General features: G+C 40.1%; 1 protein-coding gene across 8 annotated transcripts in view; it reads right to left on the bottom strand.

Moving 5' to 3' along the window:
• Positions 1–22329, bottom strand: part of pde4dip (phosphodiesterase 4D interacting protein) — a 417345-nt gene that overhangs the window by 67272 nt on the left and 327744 nt on the right. For 7 of the 8 annotated variants that reach the window (XR_009514772.1, XM_059984447.1, XM_059984446.1 and 4 more), the window contains 5 exons: positions 21561–21735; positions 16921–17037; positions 9896–10427; positions 8411–8646; positions 7600–7651 (listed from right to left, as the gene is read on the bottom strand). Coding sequence is in view for 7 of the 8 variants with exons in the window: in XM_059984447.1 (XP_059840430.1) it covers positions 7600–7651; positions 8411–8646; positions 9896–10427; positions 16921–17037; positions 21561–21735 (1112 nt within the window). In the remaining variant the exon portion in view is untranslated. The remainder of the gene's footprint in view (positions 1–7599; positions 7652–8410; positions 8647–9895; positions 10428–16920; positions 17038–21560; positions 21736–22329) is intronic. The other variant, XM_059984443.1, reaches the window with a different exon arrangement.

The raw sequence follows: 22329 nt of genomic DNA on the forward strand, positions 1-22329 counted from the left end.
TAACCTCTTTTTTCATTACAAAAATAAATGCAGTATTAATAATATGTTTGTAATAACCAAAAGATTACCTTAAAGATTTGGAAGAGTTTTCTAAAGGTGTTATTAAATCTACTGTCTTAAGTTTAGAGCCACAAACAGCATGCAAACAGGCCCCTTGGCCCAGTTTGTCAATGTCTACCAAGGGGCTTTCCTGAACCAATCCTATTTGTTTGCATTTGGCTCATAAACCTCTGTTCAAATGTCTCTTAACTGTTGTAATTGTATCTGCCTTTACCACCTCTCTGGCATTTTATTCCATGTAACGACCACCCAGTGTGAAAAAACTTCTCTCCAATCCCCTTTAAATCTTTCCCCTCTCACCTTAAACTTACGCCCTCTAGTTGAAGGTGAGAGGGAAAAGGTTTAAAGTGGACTTGCCTACCCTGTGTTAAAAGACTCTGACCATCTACCATATCTCTGCCCCTCATGATTTTATAAGCATTGATAAGGTCACCTTTCAGACTCCTTCACTCCAAGGAAAAGTCCCAGTGTGGTGAACTACGTGTGCCTGTCTGGACACGCCCCCTGCTGACTGCTCCTGTGGCTCCTCCCACAGACCCCTGTATAAAGGCGATTGAGGTCTGAGCCCGGCCTCTCAGTCTCCAGGATGTAGTATGGTGGTCACTCACTGCTTGTTCCTTCTTCCAGTCAATAAAAGCCGATATCTTGCCTTTACGTCTCAGAGTGGTGCATCACCCAGTTTATGGAGTCTCTCCTTCTAACTAGGTCCTTTAGTCCTGGCAAAACCCCTGTAAATCTTTTCTGCACCACCTTTAGTTTAATCATATCCTTCCTACAGTATAGCAACCATTTTGGGCAGTACTATAGCATAGCTGTTAGCACAACACTTTACAGTACAGGTGATCCGTGTTCAATTCCTGCTATTGCCTGTAAGGAATTTGTACATTCTCCCCATGACCACATGCATTTCTTCCGAGTGCTCTGGTTTCCTCCCACAATCCAAAGATGAATCCAACAATTATACCAGTGCTGAAGAAGAATAATGTGGACTGCCTTAATGAGCACTCACATCGACAATGAGGAAATGCTTTGAGAGGTTGGTCACGACTAGACTGAACTCCAGCCTCAGCAAGGAGCTGGACCTATTACAATTTGCCTATCACCACAATGGCAGACGCAATCTCAATGGCTCTCCATGTGGTTTTAGACTACCTGGATAACACAAACACCTATGTCAGGATGTTGTTCATCGACCATAGCTCAGCATTTAATGCCATCATTCCCGCAATCATGATTGAGAGGTTGCAGAACCCTCTGCAACTGGATCTTTGACTTCCTAACCGGAAGACCACAATCTGTGTGGATTGGTGATAACATTTCCTCTTCGCTGACAATCAACACTGCTGCACCTCAGGGGTGTGTGCTTAGCCCACTGCTCTACTCTCTATACCCATGACTGCGTGGCTAGGCATAGCTCAAATACCATCTATAAATTTGCTGACGATACAACCATTGTTGGTAGAAGAGGATGTACAAGAATGATATGCCAATTAGTGGACTGGTGCCATAGTAACAACCTGGCACTCAATGTCAGTAAGACAAAAGAGCTGATTGTGGACTTCAGGAAGGGTAAGCTGAAGGAACACATACCAATCCTCATAGAGGGATCAGAAGTGGAGAGAGTGAGCAGCTTCAAGTTTCTGGGTGTCAAGATCTCTGAGGATCTAACCTGGTCCCAACATATCGATGTAGTTATAAAGAAGACAAGACAGCAGCTATACTTTATTAGGAGTTTGAAGAGCTTTGGCATGTCAACAAATACACTCAAAAACTTCTATAGTTGTACCGTGGAGAGCATTCTGACAGGCTGCATCACTGTCTGGTATGGAGGGGCTACTGCACAGGACCGAAAGAAACTGCAGAAGGTTGTATATCTAGTCAGTTCCATCTTGGGCACTAGCCTACAAAGTACCCAGGACATCTTTAAGGAACTACGTCTCAGAAAGGCAGCGTCCATTATTAAAGACCTCCAGTACCCAGGGCATGCCCTTTTCTCACTGTTACCATCAGGTAGGAGGTACAGAAGCCTGAAGGCACATACTCAGCAATTCAGGAACAGCTTCTTTCCCTCTGTCACCCGATTCCTAAATGGACATTGAAGCTTTGGAAATACCTCACTTTTAAAAAAAATTATACAGTATTTCTGTTTTTGCACTTTTTAAAATCTATTCAATATACATAACTGAATTACTTGTTTATTTATTATTATTTTTAAAATTTCATTTATTATTTCTTTTCTCTGCTAGATTATGTACTGCATTGAACTGCTGCTGCTAAGTTAACAAATTTCATGTTACATGCCGGTGATAATAAACCTGATTCTGATTCTGTACTATTTGGTAGGTTAATTGGTCACTGTCCCATGATTAAATCAGGGGATTGCTGGGCGGCATGGCCCGATGGCTGGAAGGACCTATTCCACACTCTATCTCAATAAAAATAATAAATATTCAATCCTCGTGAAGTCCAACCCTACGTGCCTGTCATGAGAGGTGGAAACGGGGAAGGCTGGCTAACAGTGTGAAGTTGCATAGGCCAGTTCTCTGTACAATGGATTACAGAAGTATTGATAGACACCAACCATACTGTCGACTTTGAACGATGGAGACGGGAGATCATCAATAGCCTATGTTTCACTGGGAGCTAAGAGCCCAAGTCAAGAAGAAGAAATGCACACAATACTCCAGGTGTGGTACAGCTGTAACATGGTGTTCCATCTCATATACTCAGTGGCCTGGGTGATGAAGGCAAGTGTGTTATTCTCCCTCCTCACCAGGTTCTGAAAAATTTAAATCACCATTCTCAGGAAACTATCTATTTTTACCCTGAGGTCTCTGTATTAGAACATTCCCTAGGGCCTTGATTCTTGAATCCACTACCCAAGAAACTTAAAACAAAATAGATATATGTCCAAATGTAAACTTTGGTGGAAAAACGACCTGTTAAAATGACTCTGTCCAAACAATGAAATATTTATTTTACATTGAGAAGCCAAGGTGGAAGGTTTCGTTCCTAAATTAAAAATCAAAATTTAAATCTTTATACTTGTATTGTCTAATAAAATTATAAACATATTCTTGGAGAATATTTTAATGTTTTCATCAGAGTTCACATTTGAAGAAATCCTTCCTGTGCCATCGAGGTAAAATAACTCAGTCCTCCATTTTCCACTGTACACTTTGTACAAGTTTGTGGACAATACAAAAGATAGGTGGAGAGGCAGATAATGTTGAGGAAGCAGGGTGCCTGCAGAAGGATTCCGACAGATTGGGGGATTGGGCAAAGAAGTGGCAGATGGATTATAGTGTAATGGTCATGCACATTGTGGAAGGAATAAAGGCATGGACTATTTTCTAAATGGGGATAAAATTAAAAACTCAAAGATGCAGAGAGACCTATGGCATATGCAATGTTAGCATTCATTTCAAGAGGACTAGAATATACAAATAAGGATATAATGCTGAGGCTTTATAAGGCATTGGTCAGACTGCACATGGAATATCATGAGCAGTTTTGGGCCCCTTATCTAAGAAAAATATGCTGACATTGGAGGGTCGAGAGGAGATTCACGAGAATGATCCAAGGAATGAAAGGGTTAACATATGAGGAGCATGTGATGGCTCTGGGCCTAATCTTGACGGAGTTTAGAAGAATGGGGTTGGGGGGGGGGGGATCTTATTGAAACTTATTGAATATTGACAGGACTAAATAGAGTGGATGTGGAGAAGATTTTCCTATGGTGGGGGAGTCTAGGATCAGAGTACATTTCCAGAATTGAGGGATTGTCCACTTAGAACAGCCAGGCAAAGTTTATTTAGCATGAGCGTGGTGATTCTGTAGAATTCATTGCCACATACAGCTGTGCAGGGCAAGTCATTGGATATATTTAAAGCAGAGACTGATAGGTTCTTGAGTAAACAGGGAGAAGGCAGGAGAATGGGGTTGAGAGGAAAAATAGATCAGCCATATTGTAATGGTGGAACAGACTCAATGGGTCGAATGGCCTAATTCTGCTCCTATGTCTTATGGATTTCTACGGTACTATAAAGGCTCAATAATGAATTCCAGCTTGTTATACCATACTGATGTTCACACTGCAATGAAAACTCCTTAATCTAGTGAGACTATTTGCAACATTACTATACAGTGTACTGTCCCTTTAACTAAACAGTATGAGCAGCTTTAAATTAAAGTTGCATTCTCTGTCATCAGCACAACACCTGCTCCCCTGATTGCACCAAACCTACTTCAATTCTCTCTGATATTCATCCTTGTTGGAATTGATTCTACATTTAGGAAAATGCAGACACAAAAGAAGCCACTATGCAATCCTTATTACAAGGATTAACTTTTAATGGTGCTAGTGGGACAGTATCATTGTTTTTCATCTTCCTTTTCATTCCCTATGTTGAAGCCTTCCACGTGTATGCATATTTCCACTTGGTTTCAGCCTGGTCCATATTTCTGTTTCCATTATGTCTCCTTCTGGATGCTAGGAGGATCTTTTCATCCTTCAAGCATCCATGGCTATTTAGATGTCTGAGTTTTTTTTTGTCTTCACACACACACACACACAGAATTGTTGAGTTGGAGCTGAGAGTTCAGGTTATCAAATAAATTTGAATTCTGCTCAGTGATACCTTAAAGTAGAGGATGAGGAGGAAAGACATTAACACTTTGGAGAGGCAGTCTCAAATTTCTTTATAACTGATAGAAGTGAGAACAATAATTGTGGAAATCTTTAACGCTCAAAGCACAGGCAACTTCAATAAAAACATATGGCACACCTGATGGCAGAGTGAAATATTTTTAAAGGATATTGAAAATAGTACTTTTCATTTAATGAGATTATTCCTGACCTGGTTTCAACCTCAACTCTCCATTCTTGCTTACCCACAGTATACTTTTATTCTTTTGCCTATCAAATAGCTCTGGCTAAGTATGTTTACCTTAAAAATCTACAAAGACAGTTCCAGACTGTTCCAATGAGGAAAAGAATTCCAAAGACCTCCAACCATCTGAGAGAGAACAAAATCATCTCATCTCTATATTACATGAACAGCATCTTATTTCAATTAAAAGAAATCAACTCTATGTCTTAGATTCTCCCATAGCAGCAAGCATTCCCATCAAATCCACAATTTCCCTGTCAAGGCCCCTCAGGATCTTATACATTTCAGTGAGATCACCTTTCACTCTTCAAAACTCCAAGCCTATCCTATACAGTCTTATCTCATAAAACAAGTATTTCATTCTATGTGCTGGTATTGTAAACCACCTTTGAACTGCTTTCAATACATTAGTGGTATTTCCTATCAATAGTATTGAAACATATTTTCCAAAGAGGACACCTCTTTATTTTGGGAATTGCTTTAGCCACCTGGATTGACGTACTTCATAAAAAGAAACAGCAGGCAAGTCAGTATTTATATCTGCACGCACTATACTTGCCTCAGTAAAGGAAAATAAAACAGCATATGCTGGGAATCTGATATCTGGACAATTCTCGTGAAGGGTCTTTGATGGGAAACAGTAACCTTGTTTCTCATTCAATGGATGCTTTGACATGTAGAGCATTTCCCACATTTTCTGTTTTTAATTCTTATCTCAATGCCCTCTCCCTTTTCAAACTTTGAAATCTAACTCTGACTCGAATACCTGGTTACAGGTTCATTATTTTCGCAGTTCAGTGACGCTGTTGATATCTCCAAAGGTTCTCTCCCTCCCCCCTCCTCCTCTCTTTGAGATCTATGTCAGTTTGGGCAATCTTTCTCCTCACACTTTCTGTATTGTCCTTTTCAGAAAGTCTGTAAGACCAGGTAGAAAAGAACCTGTTCATACTGACTTTCTGAGCAATTGTCAATAAAAACAAAGTGAAACATACTTGGTGTAATAAATACACCGAAAGTATCAAACAGTTTCTGGTAAAGCGCACAGGAGTACTTCATTTTTATTGCAGTGGTATATATTCAGTTTAAATATAAATATTTTGATGCATGTCATCTTGAAAAAGATATCAACATGATTTATGAACATTTGGACCATGCCATGTCCCTAATATTGATTGCATATGTTCAGTTCTGGAACACAAGAACTGAACACAATATTCTGGATTCAGTCATAGAGTACTATAGTGCAGAAACTGGCTCTTTGGCCCATCTAGTCCATGCTGAACTATTAATCCCAATTCTTGTACTCAAAACTGTTTGCAGTAAAGGTCAATGTCCTATGTGCTTTCTTAATTACTTGCTGAACCTGCAAACTAACTTTCAGTGATTTGGGTACAAATCCCTCCAGTCACCAACAACTTGCTCTTATCATTTAAAAATATTTAAAAAAAATTCTTTCTATTTTTCTGCAGTAGTGGATGACCTCACTCCTGCCATTTACTCAGCCTCTCTGTTTCCCTTTAAAACCTCTCTGCATCCTCTTCACAGTCCACATTGTGGCCGAGCTTAGAATCATCAACAAACTTCAACATAGTATCCCTCTTCCCCACATCCAAATAGCTGTTCAATGCAAAAACAATCCTTCTATCAGTTTGTTAACTAATCCTCAATCTGCAGCAGTCTATTACTGAAAATAAGATACACTCTAATTTTGTTTAATATTTCTGGAGTTGCACCTCATTGAATAGAATCTGTAAGTTCAACTACACCATATTAACTAATTCATCCTATACTGTATATTCTGATAGTTACAACCTCAAAATTCCCTAAACAATTTGGCAAATGTAATTTCTCACTCATAAGTCCATGGTGGCATTACCCAGGCAGAGCTAGAAGAGGGTACGGGTACTCAGTGAGTGAAGTTTTGGCCACCAAGGTTCAATACTGACCTCGGGTGTAGATTGAATGCTCTCCCTGTGACCATGGGCTTCCTCCAGGTGCTCCAGTTTTCTCCTAACCCCCAACCCAAAAATCTCTTAGTATCTTTCTCTTCAGTTAGTCCTGATGAAGGGTCTCGGCCCGAAATGTCGACAGTGCTTCTCCTTATAGATGCTGCCTGGCCTGCTGTGTTCCACCAGCATTTTGTGTGTGTTGTTTAAACCTATTACACTCCAATTTTTTCAGATGGTGTTGTTTAAAAATGTTATCACTACACAAATTTATTCTGAAATTCCAGACAGTACTGCAGAGATAATTCATGCTTGAGGGTGTTCTCTGGGACTGAATCCGCAGAGGCATGGGTTCAATGCAAATCTTCCATATAAGAGAGACAGTAATAGAGTCTTAAATCTTAAATTTTTCCTCCATTTATACCTCCTTTGTTGTTGCATAATCAGGTACAACCACAAACTGGAGTGCACAAGAATCAGTGTCAAGATTATTATTAAGTTTCTTCAGCTTACAAATGCAATAAACCTCACATAGCACAGGTTTGTCTTATATTCATCTCCTTGCCAAGATTAACTACAATTCTGCAAAGAGGATCCAGAAGGAATTTAACATCTGAATATTACAATCACAGTATTCAGATAGTAAGGTTGTCAGACCACTTAGTGAGCCGTGCTCGTGTCTCTAAGCATCAGTGCCTTACCTGGCAATAAATAGCTCCTGGTCACTTTTGTTACTGCTATCCAAAGGGACTCCTGCAATGTACGTAAGCAATTACGGCAAAACATTAGTAAATTACTAAATCTACTTCAATGACCAATTAAGCCAAATGTACAAACAAAACACTGTTATCTATCACAAATTAAATAACAAGGATTTATCATCGATCCGAGAAAGAAACCCAGTGAAGGCATCTGCCTCTGGGTTAGCAGGCTGTATATAATCCATTGTATATTCTTCGCCCACACTGCAGCCTAAAACTGAAGGGAGTCTGTGATAATGGACCTGCCATATTTTGAATGAGACTGATACACCAAGTTCCTACTCAAATGGACATGAAAAATCTCAAAAAGAGCTAAGAGTTCCTCCTAATACCTTTACCAACAGGTATCCTTTAAACATTAACCAAAATACATTACTTGGTTGTTTGTTTTGATGGATGAGATTCTGCTAGAGTCTGCGCAGCAGATTTTATACTGCTCGCTCTGAAATACCTTGAACTGCCATGAGATCTGAAGAATGAGATCTCACAGAATCTCTTCTTCTTCATGATTGCTTTGTTACTACCTGAGATTAGTTAATGTCAGTCTGAATGTGGATAGGAGATTGAGTCTCATTGCTAAATGACATGACCATGCAATCTGTTTAATTGTTTAGCCATTGGAATTGCTTGGGATTTGAGTGAAGAGCTCATAGCAGTTTTCTGTCCAAATTGGACACGACAAATTTGTCACAGTACATCATATAACGATGCAATTAAAAAATGCCAGTTCAAGGAAAATAGAAAAACTTACTACCAGCCAGCTTATGAGTGATCCTCTCTGCCAGTTGGTTTCCTTGTGCTAACTGATCTCGGAAGCTCTGTCCCATATAGTAATCAATATCATTTGCTCTTAGCAACTCCTCAAAGGACTTGGTGGTATCACCTAGGTGTTGTTTCAGAATGTGGCAGACACCTCTGCCCTCACGCATCTTCTGACGGAGGTGGGAGAGCTCTCGAGCTTGGATCTGGATCAAACAGTTGTATTTCCTGGAGTGCAAAGCAGAAGTGAATATGAGAAAGAGGCAGGCTAAAAGATCGGGTAGAAAGTAAGGTACAGACATGATGATGTCCAAAAGTTGTGGAATCAATTCATTTCAAATCTATGCTAATGTTTAGTGCAATACCAAGAAAGTACTGTATTGTTGAGGGCCACAACCTTCAAATGTATCTTAAAACTAAATTTCTGGTCTGAAAGGCATCAAAGATCCTATGTTACAAAATTCAAGGCTTGGTTGGGATTTCTTCCAGTATTCTGAACGACCTTTCTCTCTAAAACAATGTCACCAGAAATGAATAACTGATTATTCAGTTCAATGTAATTACTAGAATCTTGTTGACTGTAAAATGACTTTGAAGGTGTCTAAAATTCAGTAATGATGAGGCAAATAATTCCTTTTATTCTTCAATGTGAAAGTGAATGGAGACTTCCAAAGATGGCATCATTGTCTCAAAGTATACTTATGATGAGACAAGTTCTTAATACGTGGAATGGAATGTAAGGAAAAGGTATCCAGTTTGGGATAATGCATTTAATTAAAGGTCTCTCTGGCTTTTCTGTAGTGAAATCACTCTTGCATGGAATTCAGAATACAACACAGTTGCAACTAAATGAGAATGAAATCCATATGCAAGTGGAATGAGTGGTTCAAAGTACATTTATTATCAAAGTATGTATACAATATACAACCTTGCGATTCATCTCCTTACAGGCAGCCACAAAACAAGAAACCCAAAAGAACCCATTAAAAAAATGACAAAGTAAGTGAGTGTGTGTGTGTGTGTGTGCGCACGCACATATATATATAGAGGGAGGGGAGGGGAGGGGAGGGGAGGGGAGGGAGAGAGAGAGAGAGAGAGAGAGAGAGAGAGAGAGAGAGAGAGAGAGAGAGAGACATGAACTTTTGTTAACATTTGTCAATTTATATTGCTAGATTTCTACAGCAGACTTAATATTCAACGTTAAGGAGTACTCAGTTAGGTTCACACTCAGATAGCACCATCTGAAACCCGTTGACCGAAGTGTTGATCTCTATAGACAAGGCAAGATGAAGCTCAATACTGAAGCCCACCGGTCAAAACAGCACCAATAATGGCCTTTTTGACCAGATACAGGACAGCTGTTTATGTAGAAAGAATTATATTCAACATATGTAACTGCTTTCAAGTGAGGAGCAACATTGTAAGATGAAAGTAAAAGCAATAGTAGTCAATAAAAGAATGTTTTGATAATATTTACCCTGACCAGGAAGCAATTTTATCTGATGTACTTTCCATTTTTGCATGCTTTAGCTGTGACTCTAGAGTGGTAACCCTGTGAATGAGCTTCTTTATTTCCATGTTGGACTCTGTCATTGGTGGGTGCTGGTCACCTCCATCAGACTGCCAAGTATCTTCATCATCTTCCAGCTCATCGAGCTGCAATGCTTCAAATATATCACCTTGGGTCTGCGCTTTCTCCAGGCTGGAGGCATAATCACTAGTCATCGAGAAGGAGCGGATCCGAGACTGCAGGCTGCGGATGACCTTGTCGGATTTAATCAGTTGTGCTTTGAGGTCATTGATATGCTGATGGAGGGTGGCAATTTCATCAGGTTTCCCATCATTTTCAAAAGTAAGGTCCTTCCTCAGGCAAGACTTGATTGAAAGTGGAAGTGAAAAGCCAGGATGGGAGGCTGAGAAGCGTGGTTCCCCTTGGGTAAAGTGTTGCTGGGTCATTTTCTTCATAGAGGATGGGTATAAGTGTTCTTGTAAATCAACTTCACCATATTCTGCATTTGGTAAAAAAAAAACAAATTAAATTAATTTCTTTCTTGCATACAGATCATTTCTCTTTGTGATTAGATACAATTTGTCTCTAGTTTAATTTACTCTTCCTTGAACTGCTGGGAGTTAATAATTCAGCTCTTGGCTATCCCTTATTATCTTACCCATGAAACCTTGGGTTGTGTGTGTGCCTGGATAGCTGTGGCATTGTCTGAACATAATACACAGCACACCCAAGTTTAATTTTGCCCTTTCTCAATCTGTCAGCCACTGAACTCTAATTCATGTAAAAGCATGTTGCATCACCACAAGCTGAACCTTGTGCTGCCACATACTGCATGTTGTGACGACCACTGACTTCTCCAGTTTTATCAAAATAGACTGTGCAAATTATCTGATGTATGAGCCAAAAATAACCCAGTGTTGGTATCTCAAAAATTGTTATAGTTTATCATTTAATACAAAATTGTGTATAGAAAAAAAATGGCCTGACAATGGATCTTCATTGTCGTTGTGAATCGTCTTGTGTTCATTTTTAGAAGGTACTTACAGGGGTGATGCAACAAAAACAGAGTTTTCCTTACGCTTTCACTAAATTCAACAAGTTTATATTGTGGTTGATGGAAGAAATAGGAGTCTATTTGTCATAAACAAGTGAGAAAGAGCAACATTAAATGAGCCAGTATTCAGCCATTCACAAAAAGAATGTGGACGATTTATTTATTGGTTTAACATTTTGAAATTAACAAATCACAGTAGTCTTCAAAATGATAGTTTTATTTTCTTTTGACAGGCCTCAGATGGCATTATAATTAGGCAAGGCATTCACAGTTCTTTGACTTACAATCCTTCATATGGTCACTTCTGTTTATATAATGAGGTAAGTCCAACACTTCCAGTGGAAAGAATGGAAATATAGAGGAAATTTGTTGGCTAAATGCTATCTGAATTCATAGGCTGGCTGGCAAAAAGACCAGTGCCAAAAGGCTCCAAGAAGAGATCTTTGAAAATGCTCAATGGCCATTGATTAAACTGTTGGATGAACTTCAGAGCATGTCTCGTTGGGTTGTTTCAGTTAAATTTAATTCAGAATTCAAAATGTATGATTAGACTGATTTAAACTTGTTAATAAAGTATCCAATCTCTCTGAAGCAGGATATTTGCATGATTTAAGTACCCTGAATCTAGAAATAGCAACAAGTGTGTGTTCACAGCAGAAAAGTATTATGTTCCTTTTTCAGTCCGTTAAGAAAGTTTTCAGTTTCCCCATTCACTGCACTCCTCAACGTCGGCTCTCTCCTATCTGTGTCTTGCTCTCTTCCCAATCTTCTTTTCTGCTGCCTTTGGCAGGCTGTCTATTTTGCCAATGGATGACAACAAAACAAAATGAAAATCCTGCCCTGGTTATCAGAATATTTGTTTCCTGCGTGTATAGGGAACCTAGGCGATTCTTCCCTCATCCACACCTCAGTGGCCTCTAAGAGATACCGAGGATATCAAGAAGCTCCATCCAATCAAGCTGGCTTAAAAAAATCAATTACTCAAAAGAATGTAACAAGAGCATTTCTTACCTTCATGAAGCATCACATTCATAAAAAGAAAGCATCTATTTATTAGTCAATTGGATTATGCATTGAAAATTACTCAGAATGTTCTCTGCAGATTGCATTCCAAAACCACAGCAGAGTGTTGTATTCAGTGCAGAGTTTGGCCATTTGTACTTCTCAGGACTAAAATTTTTTAGCAAAGTTTACAATATTAATATTTAAAATACCAAATTTTGCAACTTTTTGAATATGCCACAACTGAAATTTTCCCTGTTGTTTGTCTTCTGATATGAGAGGAGCAAGATCATGTCACAAAGGATTGATTGTGGTAGGGATGATGTCGTGGAATGACCCAAGGTTAGATATTACAACTTAAAACATTTATTTCCCATTTCTGCTGTTAGATAGTACAAGAATTCAAGACCTTTCTACACTACTACACTCTCCTCATCTCCCTGTCAAAATTCATCCTGTTAATTCTATTTCTCTTTTCACAGACATTTAACTCACTATAACCTTAACTTGCTTGTCCAAGTAATATTTGTATTTCCTTACATTTGAGGCCAATTGATATGGAATCTATCCCAGCTCTCAAAGCAATCTCATCATTCCCCACACACTTCTCAGATCAAACGTAAAGGGACAATACACTATAATGGCTAGAGGGATCTTGGGGTAATGTTCAAGGTCTTTGATAGCTATGCAGGGTGATATGCCAGCAAAGAAGGTAAATAGTCTGCTTGCCTTTCTTAAATGGGGAATTGAGTTAAAAGTTGAGGTAATGTTGCAGCTTTATAAAACTCTAGCTAGGCCACATCTAGAGTATTGATTTATTTCTAGGTCATCCTATTATCAGATAGAAGTTGAAATTTACCATAATGTTGTCTGGATTGGGGTGGGGGGCAGACGCTATTAGGAGACGTTGGACAACTTGGGTTGTTTTTTTTTGGAGAAGCGGAGGCTGAGGGCAGATCTGATAAATGGTTATAAGATTAAGAGAGGCATTGATAGATAACCAGAATCTTTATCCCAGGGTTGAAATGTCTAATACCATTGGGCATGTGAGAGGGGCGGGTCCACAGGTGATGTGCAGGAAATGGAATAGTGGGTGGCTGGAATGTGCTGCTTAGGAGTGTCATGGAGGCAAATACAATAGGAGCTGTCAAGTACATGACGTGTAAGAAATAGAAGGATATGGACACTGTAAGTTGAAGGGATTTGTTTAGTTGGGCATTTGATTTGCTAATTTAATTAGTGTGGCACAGCATTGTGGGCCAAGGGACCTGTTCCTTTACTGTACATTTTCTTTGACTTCACATGCAAGATTCTCCTAACCAAAGTGACCCAATCATAACTAGGTTCAGCGATGGAACACAAGTACCCTGAAATTTCTATGTGATTTCATCTTAAATATTGGCTTAGTTTTTCTATTAGGAATTCTTAACCTTGCATTTTTCATTCACTGTGGTAAATAAGTTGTAAAGATTGGCAAGCATGTAGACTGCCAATCTCCCAGTTAATTGGGTAACCAGACAGAACAAGCTGACTGATGTTACAGTCATCTGTTTCAGGCATGATGTTACAGGCATTCACACCCCTCAGATTATGTGCTGCCTGTCCTGTCAGTCATGAGAAACAGAAGGGAAGCAGTGATCATAAGTGAGAGTCGGAGGAGCTTTAGCCTTGTACGTCTCAAACAGAAATAAAATCCTTTCCAGTTTGTGTGAACAGTGTCAACGACTACAGAAGGGATGATGACCCTTTCAAAACCTATAATAGTGATGAGGGACAGTATAGTTGGGAGGAATAGATACTGTTCTCTGAAGCATGAGTATATGTTGTAAACAACATGTGGTCTGCCAGGCTTAAGGACATCTCCTCAGGCTGGAGAGGAACTTGGGAGCAGAAAGGAAAAGGTCGATCTGTTATCCTTGTGGGAACACACAACACAGGTAGGACTAAAAAGAAGGTTCTGCTAAAGAAGTATGAGTGGCTAGGGTCCAAATTAAAAAGTGATCAGAAGTTAGAGTTAGTGATGAGGATAATCATTAAAAGGTTTTACCTGAACAATATACAAATTGGCATGGGTCAATAAAATGTAGGAAATTAAACAGGAAAGCCAAGGCAATAGTGCAGGCAGCAAAATGGGAACCAATAACCAGAGTGTGCTAGAAAAGAATAGAATGCATAAATACTAGTATGCTTGTAACTAATGTCATGATGAACCATGAGATTCACAATCTGCTGATGGCCAGATCAGAGGAATTCAGGTCTGGTGACCAAGAAAGATACTAGAAGTCCAGGTATGTTCTCCAAAAGCCTCCTCACGGGTGAAGTGGCAATTCTGGACTAACCTTGAATCAATGAAGGATGCTCAACAGCTATGGAAGGGTTTGATTGCTATCACCTCTTACAGAGAGAAACTAAGTGACATAGGTGATAACCGGGCTTCGCTTCCAGATGAGCTCAATGCCTTCTATGCTCACTCTGGCCATCAAAACATGGAGGAACCTTCATGAACTCCCACAGCCCCTAATGACCCTGTGACTCAGTCTCTGACACCAACATGAGAGCATCCTTCAGGAGGGTGAACCCATGGAAAACTTCCAGCCAAGGTAGGATACCCGGCTCAGTACTAAAGACCTGCGTTAACCAACTGGATGGAGTGTTTTTAGATATTTTTAAGCTCTCGCTTTGGCAGTCTGAGGTACCCACCTGCTTCAAGCAGGCCTCAATTATACTAGCGTCTAAGAAGAATGTGATAACCTGCTTCAAAGCTATCATTCAGTGACACTTATATCCACTGTGCTGAAGTGTTTTGAGAGGCTGGTGATGAAACATATCAACTCCTGCCTGAGAAGTGACTTGGATTTGCTTCATTTTGCCTACCAGCACAGCAGTTACACAGCAGATGCTATTTCACTAGCCTTTCACTCAACCCTGGAACATCTGGACAGCAAAGATGCAAACATCAGGATGCTCTTTATTGACTACAGTTTGGCATTCAATACTATTAACTCCTCAAAATAAATCAGTAAGCTTCAAGACCTTGGCCTCAATACCTCCTGTGCAAGTGGATCCTCGATTTTCTCACTTGCTGACGTTTGGATTGGCAACAAAATCTCCTCCATAATCTCCACGAGCACCACAAGGCTGTGTGCTTAGCCCCCTACTCTACTTGCTTTAAACTTATGATTACGTAGCTAAGCACAGCTCCAATGGCATACTTAAGTTTGCTAACAACATCACTGTCATAGGTAATGAATCAGCATATAGGAGGGAAATTGAAAATCTGGCTGAGTGGTGCCACAACAACCACCTCTCACTTAATAGCAGCAAGACCAAGGAGCTGATTATTGATTCCAGGAGGAGGAAGCTGGAAGTCCCTGAGCCAATCCTTATCAGGGCATCAGAGGTGGAGAGGGTCAGCAACCTTAAATTCCTTGGTGTTATCATTTCAGTGGAACTGTCCTGGGCCCAACACATTAGTGCAATAACAAAGAAAGTACTGCTGTCCCTTTACTTTCTTAGAAGTTTGTGAAGATTCAGCATGACATCTAAAACCATGACAATCTTCTATAGGTGTGTGGTGGAGAGTATAATGACTGGCTGCATCACTGCTTGGTGTGGAAACACCAATGCCCTTGAATGAAAAATCCTACAAAATGTAGTGGATACGGCCCAGTCCATCACAGGTATATCCCTCCCCGCTATTGAGCACTTCTTCACTAGCATGAGCCCCCCTAAACAGAGCGCTGTCGCAGGGAAGTAGCATCCATCTTCAGGGATCCCTACCACCCAGGTCATGTTCTCTTTTCACTGCTGCCATCAAGAAGGTGGTACAGGAGCCAAAGGATTCCATACCGCCAGGTTCAGGAGCAGTTATCACTTCTCAGCCATCAGACTCTTGAACCATAGGGCATAACATCACTCAACTGCACTTGCCCCGTCACTGAACTGTTCCCACAATCTATGGACTCAATTCCAAGGACTCTTCATCTCTGTTATCAATATCTATTATTTATTATTTTTTCTTTTGTATTTGCACAGTATGTTGTCTTTTGGTGTCTGTCTGCCCTGTTGGGTGCAGTCCGTCATTGATTCTATTACGTTTCTTGTATTTACTGAGTTTGTCCGCTAGAAAACAAATGTCAGGGTTGTATATGGTGACATATATGTACCTTGATAATAAATTCACTTTGATCTTTGAATGGGGAAAGCATTTAAAAATAGAACTGCATGTTCTTTATGTGAATGCCCGTATTTTTAATAAAATATAACAAAGGTATAAAGATAAGTAAATAGCAGCAATCTAATAGCCATAATAAACATAATAAGTTCGAAGGAGATGTGTGGGGCAAGAACCGGAGTGGGTGCTTGGAATGCTCGGCCAGCATTGGTAATGGATCTGAGTATGAAAGTGGCATTGGATAGGCACGTGAATATGCAGAGAACTCAGCGATACGGGATTAGATTACTTCGGCATCTAATTATTAGCTTCATTAGTTTTGGCACAACTATACCGTACTGTTCTATTTTCTATGATACATGCTTGCAAAGTGAGCTTAACTTTAGAAGACATAGACAGAATGGAAAAAGAGGAGGAGCCCTGATAGTGAAATAAATCCAGTTGGCAGCATATTAATACTAATTTTAAGAGTATTGGAGCACAAACTGTAAATATGTTCTACTGAGACTATCTGCATCTGAAATAACCTGTAGTGCTTTGTTCTCCCTGTCCAAGGAAGAAGCACAATATAGGTTTGGTAATTGTACAGTCTAGTTTCACTCTTCTGGGTACCATAGTATACAGGAGATAGTTAGGGAGGATGTCCTACTAAGATTCCAGGTCTGTCTTTGTGATGGTGTCTCACTTTGGAACTTCTGAGTATAATACCACATTCACTCATGTAAGATATAGTCTGCTTCACGTAGGTGCTCCTGTCTTTACCTGGGCTACTGGCTTCTTCTCTTTCAGCTTCATTTTCACTTCTTCCACAAGTTTCGTAACCAAGGTCTTGCAAGTCCACTTGCACCTGTTTATTGTCCTGCTCCACTGCTGATTCCGCTGGAGAATGTACAGACATTACAGTCAGAGGGAAGAATGAAACACACTCAGTCAGAGTCAAATTTAGAACATATCATTTCCCCCGAGCACCAAAGCTGAATGTTACTGTAGGTTTTCACATTGGTGCAGTACACTAAATTTCAAATACACTAGAGTACAGAATGACAAATATTATTGATTCTTCAATGAACTTCAGATCCCAGTTTTTTGTCAGTTATTTGCAAGAAATGCAGAATAATCCATTTAATATATGCTACCAATATTACTCATGGCATCAAATAAACTAAACACATACTTTGCCATCTACTTCCACAGCCGCCTTCCTTTTCATTTGGATTCTTCATTAACGCGTCTCATTTACTGTACGAGGTTCCTTATGTGTCACTATCAAATGTGTGCCGAGATTCCATATAAATATCCACGCTATTTCTCAAAATGATAAAAGTCATGTGCACTTATCCTTATAAATACATGCTGATTAGACTATAAGAGATAGGAGCAGAACTAAGCAATCCGGCCCAAAGATTTTGCTCTACCATTTCATCGTGGCTGATCCATTTTCTCTCTCAGCCCCATTCTCCTGTCTGCTCCCCATAACCTTCCATGCCCTGACTAATTAAGAACCTATCAACATCTGCCTTAAATACACCCCAGTGACCTGCCCTCCATAGCTGTATGTAGCAACAAACTCCATAGATTTACCATTCTCTGGCTAAAGAAATTCCTCCTCAACTCTGTTCTAAATGGATGTTCCTCGATTCTGAGACTGTGCCCTCTGGTCCTAGCCTCACTCACTATAGGAAACATCCTCCCTGCATCTACATTATCTAGGCCTTCAAACATTCAATAGGTTTCAATGAGATTCCCCCTCCCACCCCATTCTTCTAAATTCTATCGGGTACAGGCCCAGAGCCATCAAATGCTCCTCATACGATAACCCTTTCATTACTGGAATTATTCTTGTGGACCTCCTCTGAACCCTCGCCAAGGTCAGCACATCCTTTCTTTGATAAGAAGCCCAAAACTGCACACAATATTCCAAGTGAGGCCTCAACAATGCCTTCTAAAGCCTCAGCATCACATCTTCACTTTAATATTCTAATCCTCTCAAAATTAATGCTAATGTTGCATTTGCCTTCCTTGCCACCAAACTAACCTACAAGTTAACCTTTACGCAACCCCGCACAAGGACTCCCAAGTCCCTTGGAATCTCTCATTTTTTGAATTTTCAGCCTGTTTAGAAAATAGCCGACACTTTTTACTCCTGCCAAAGTGCATGACCATACACTTCCCTACACTGTATTCCATCTGCCACTTCTTTGCCCATTTTTCCAATCTGTCTAAGTCCTTCTGCAGTCTTATTGCTTCCTCCACCCATCTTTCATATTGTCCACAAACTTGGTCCCAAAGCCATCAATCCAGATCAGTGACATATAACATGAAAAGCAGTCCCAACACCAACCATTAGTCACTGAATATGAAACAGAATGCTATGTTTCCCACCTTGGCTTTTGTGATTTCAAAGACATTTTAAATCTTTGGTTGCTCGTGTTTTTTGATAAATCACCTTTTTTTTACAATCAAGAATGGATGTTTTAGAATGAGCGTGTCAGATGCTAAGGGGATGTTGTTAGTTTAGTTTCTGTTGAGGAGATAACATGATGAAGGAAAATTTATTGGTTGACCTCAAAAGTGCTGAGGTGATGAATTTGGGATACAACCCAGAAGAACCATAATTTTTGGATGTGACCCATAACATGCTCACAAATGGACAGATGAACTAAACATATGAAAGGAGGAAACTAAGATTCATCAGCTTTGGTAGTATTGAATGTTAGCACTGCATGAGAAGGAAGTGGCATCCTGGATAACCAGAGGGTTGTAAGAGTTCAACTCAGATGGCAACAAGGACGGATGTAAGAGTGAGATATGTTAGCTGTTTGAGTAGTGTTGCAACAACCTCACTCTAAATATCAGTGAGGCTGAAGAATTGATTGTGGACTTCAGGAAGGGCAAGTCAGGAGAACACACACCAGTCCTCATTGAGGGTTCAGTGGCGGAAAGGGAGAGCAGCTTCAAGTTCCTGGACATCAGCATCATGGAGGATATATTTTGGGCCCACACATTGATATGATCATGAAGGTGGAATGCCAGTAGCTCTATTTCAACAGGACTTTAAGACGATTTGGTCTGTCACCAAAGACTATTGTGAATGTCAACAGATGTATGGTGGAGAACATTCTGACTGGTTACATCACAGGTTGGTAAGGAGGTTCTAATGCAGAGAAGCACAGGAGGCTGCAGAGAGCTGTAGATTCAGCTAGCTCCATCATGGGCACAACCCTCCCCAACATCTTCAAGAGGCAGCACCCATCATTATGGACCCTCATATTCAAGACATGCCCTTTTCCTATTACTACCATCAGAGAGGAAGTACAGGAGCCTGAAGACCCACACTCAATATTTAGCAACAGCCTCTTCCCCTCCACTATCAGATTGCCGAACTGTTTTTGAACACTGTCTTGTAATTCCTCTTTTGCTCAATTTGTTTGGGTTAGTAACTCACAGTAATTGCTATTGTAATTCCAGTTTGTCAGAGGTCAGAAGTGTGTGAAGTTGGCATTACTAAAGAGAAGGTTCTTGGGAAACTGAAAGGTCTGAAGGTAGATGTTACCCTGGACCAGATGGTGTACATCCCAGGGTTCTGAAAGAGGTAGCTGAAGAGATTGTGGAGGCATTAGTAATGATCTTTCAAGAATCACTAGATTCTGGAATGGTTCCAGAGGACTGGAAAATTGCAAATGTCACTCCACTCTTCAAGAAGGAAGAGATGCAGAGGGAAGGAAACTATAGGCCATTTTCTCTGACCTCAGTGGTTGGGAAGTTGGAGTTGATTATTAAGGATGTGGTCTCAGGGTACTTGGAGGCACATGATAAAAAAGGCCATAGTGAGCATTGTTTCCTTGAGAGAAATTCTTGCCCAACAAATCTGTTGGAATTCTTTGAAGAAATAACATGTAGGATAGACAAAAGAGAATCTGTTGGCGTGTACTTGGATTTTCAGAAGGCCTTTGGCAAGCTACCACATACGAGGCTACTTAACAAGTTAGGAGCCCATGGTATTCCAGGAAAGATTCTAGCATGGATATAGCAGTGGCTGATTGCCAGGAGACAAAAAGTGGGAATAAAGAGAGCCTTTTGTCACTGGCTGTCGGTGACTAGTGGTGTCCACAGGGGTTTGTTTTGGGACACTTCTTTTTATGTTATATGTCGATGACTTGGACGATGGAATTGATGACTTTGTTGCAAAGTTTGCCAATGATATGAAGATAGGTGGAGGGCAGGTGGTTTTGAGGAAGTAAAGATCTAGAGAAGGACTTAAGACAGATTAGGAGAATGGGCAAAGAAGAGGCAGATGGATCACAGTGGCAGGGAGTGTACAGCCATGCACTTTGGTAGAAGAAATAGAATCGTAGACTATTTTCTAAATGGAGAGAAAATACAATAAACTGAGGCATAAAGGGACTTGGGAGTCCTTGTGCCGGATTCCCTAAAGGTGAATTTGTAGGTGAGTCTGTGGTTGAGGAAGGTAAATGCAATGTTAGCATTCATTTCAAAAGGAATGGAAGATAAAAGCAAGTATGTAATGTGGTTTTGTGATGTTTCCTCTGATGGAAGAATCTAGAACCAGACAGAGGACACGGGTTCAGAATCGAGGGTCAGATTAAAGGGGTGTCCTTTTAGAGCAGAGATGAGAAGGAATTTATTTAGCCAGAGTGTGGTGAATCTGTGGAGTTTGTTGCCACAGACAACTGTGGAGTCCAAGTCTTCATGTATATTTAAAACAAAGGCTGACAGTTTCTTGATTGGTCAGGGCATGAAGGGATACGGGGAGAAGGCAGGAAACTAGGACTGACAGGAAAATTGGATCAGCCATGATGAAATAGCAGAACAGATTTGAAGGGCCAAATGGCCTAAACCTACTCCTATCTTTATGGTCCTATGATTATGCTTTACACTGTACTGCTGTGGAAAACAACAATTTCATGGTGTTTGTCAGTGATTCTAAACCTGGTGCAGATTCTGAGAAGAAAAGTAGTCAGAGAAGTTATACAAAGTACAAATGCTGTGTCTCGGAGCAGAAAAGCAAACTGCTGAAGGAACTAAGCATCTCAGGCAGCATCTGTGGAGGAAAATGGATAGTCAACACCAGATCGGACACTTCATCAAGGAAGTTGACAGCAATCAGTAGAAAAAGGAAAACTGAACAAGCATTGAAAATGAATGCATTCCTTCATTAGGCCCAAAGATTCACAACTGCTGCAGTGAGATGAAACAGGAAAATTTACTTCTTTGTTCTTCTTGCCCCATTCCTTCAATTCCTTCTGAGAAACCACTGGGTTGCATATGTTTCTTTAGGCCAGTTTGTAAATACTCAACTTAACAAAAAGATCAGTGGAAGATAAATATACACATAACGAGGACTTTGTTCAGAGTCTTTACAGGCTAAACATGGTACATACTGAGTAGGTCTTTGTACTGCTGCAACTGGTTGTCCTGGGCCTTTACAGTGGCCTCGGTCACTACAAGCTTCTCTTGTAATTCCTTATTCTGTTGTCTGTACTCAGCTAGCTCGCTCTGAAACTGTTTGGATTGTTGTCCAAATTGCCCATGATGCCATGGGCTGACACTTGCAACCTGGACAGCAACACAAAGATCGAAAAGTTAAAGAGAAATTGCAGAGAAGTTATTTAAGTAACTTTAATAATGATCAGTAAGTATCACATAAGTGTAGGTAAGATACATTGCAGGGTCACAGTAAAATCAGTTATAAATTTCTCTTATCCAATTTTCTTCAGTCCCTTTTTAAAGGTTCTAATGATTGCTTTGACATGCTTCAGTACCTAGTAATATTCTATCACTATCACCCCCCTGTTTGTGTAATCACAATGGCCATTGAGCTGAGCCTGATCCAACAGTTAGCTAAAAGCTAGATACATTTAACTGTGATAACATGGTCTGAAAACAAGGCTGCCCTCTCCCAACATCCAAGCCATAAAGCTTAATAGCTAAAATGAACCATCATTGCTGTCAGGGAGATCAGCTAACTCCACACAGATTCAGAATAAACCAAAAATCGTGTCTGGCCTGGATAGCACAGTTCCACACTGGAAGGAGAAGAAAAGCATTCACCAGATGCAAGGAAACTAACATTTACATGAACCATTTGATATCATCCTCTTTAATCACAGCAGATTGAGAATGAGGTGTTAGATAGAAATTAAATAACTT

Source organism: Hypanus sabinus, chromosome 11 (genome assembly GCF_030144855.1).
Source record: "Hypanus sabinus isolate sHypSab1 chromosome 11, sHypSab1.hap1, whole genome shotgun sequence".
Lineage (NCBI taxonomy): Eukaryota > Metazoa > Chordata > Chondrichthyes > Myliobatiformes > Dasyatidae > Hypanus > Hypanus sabinus.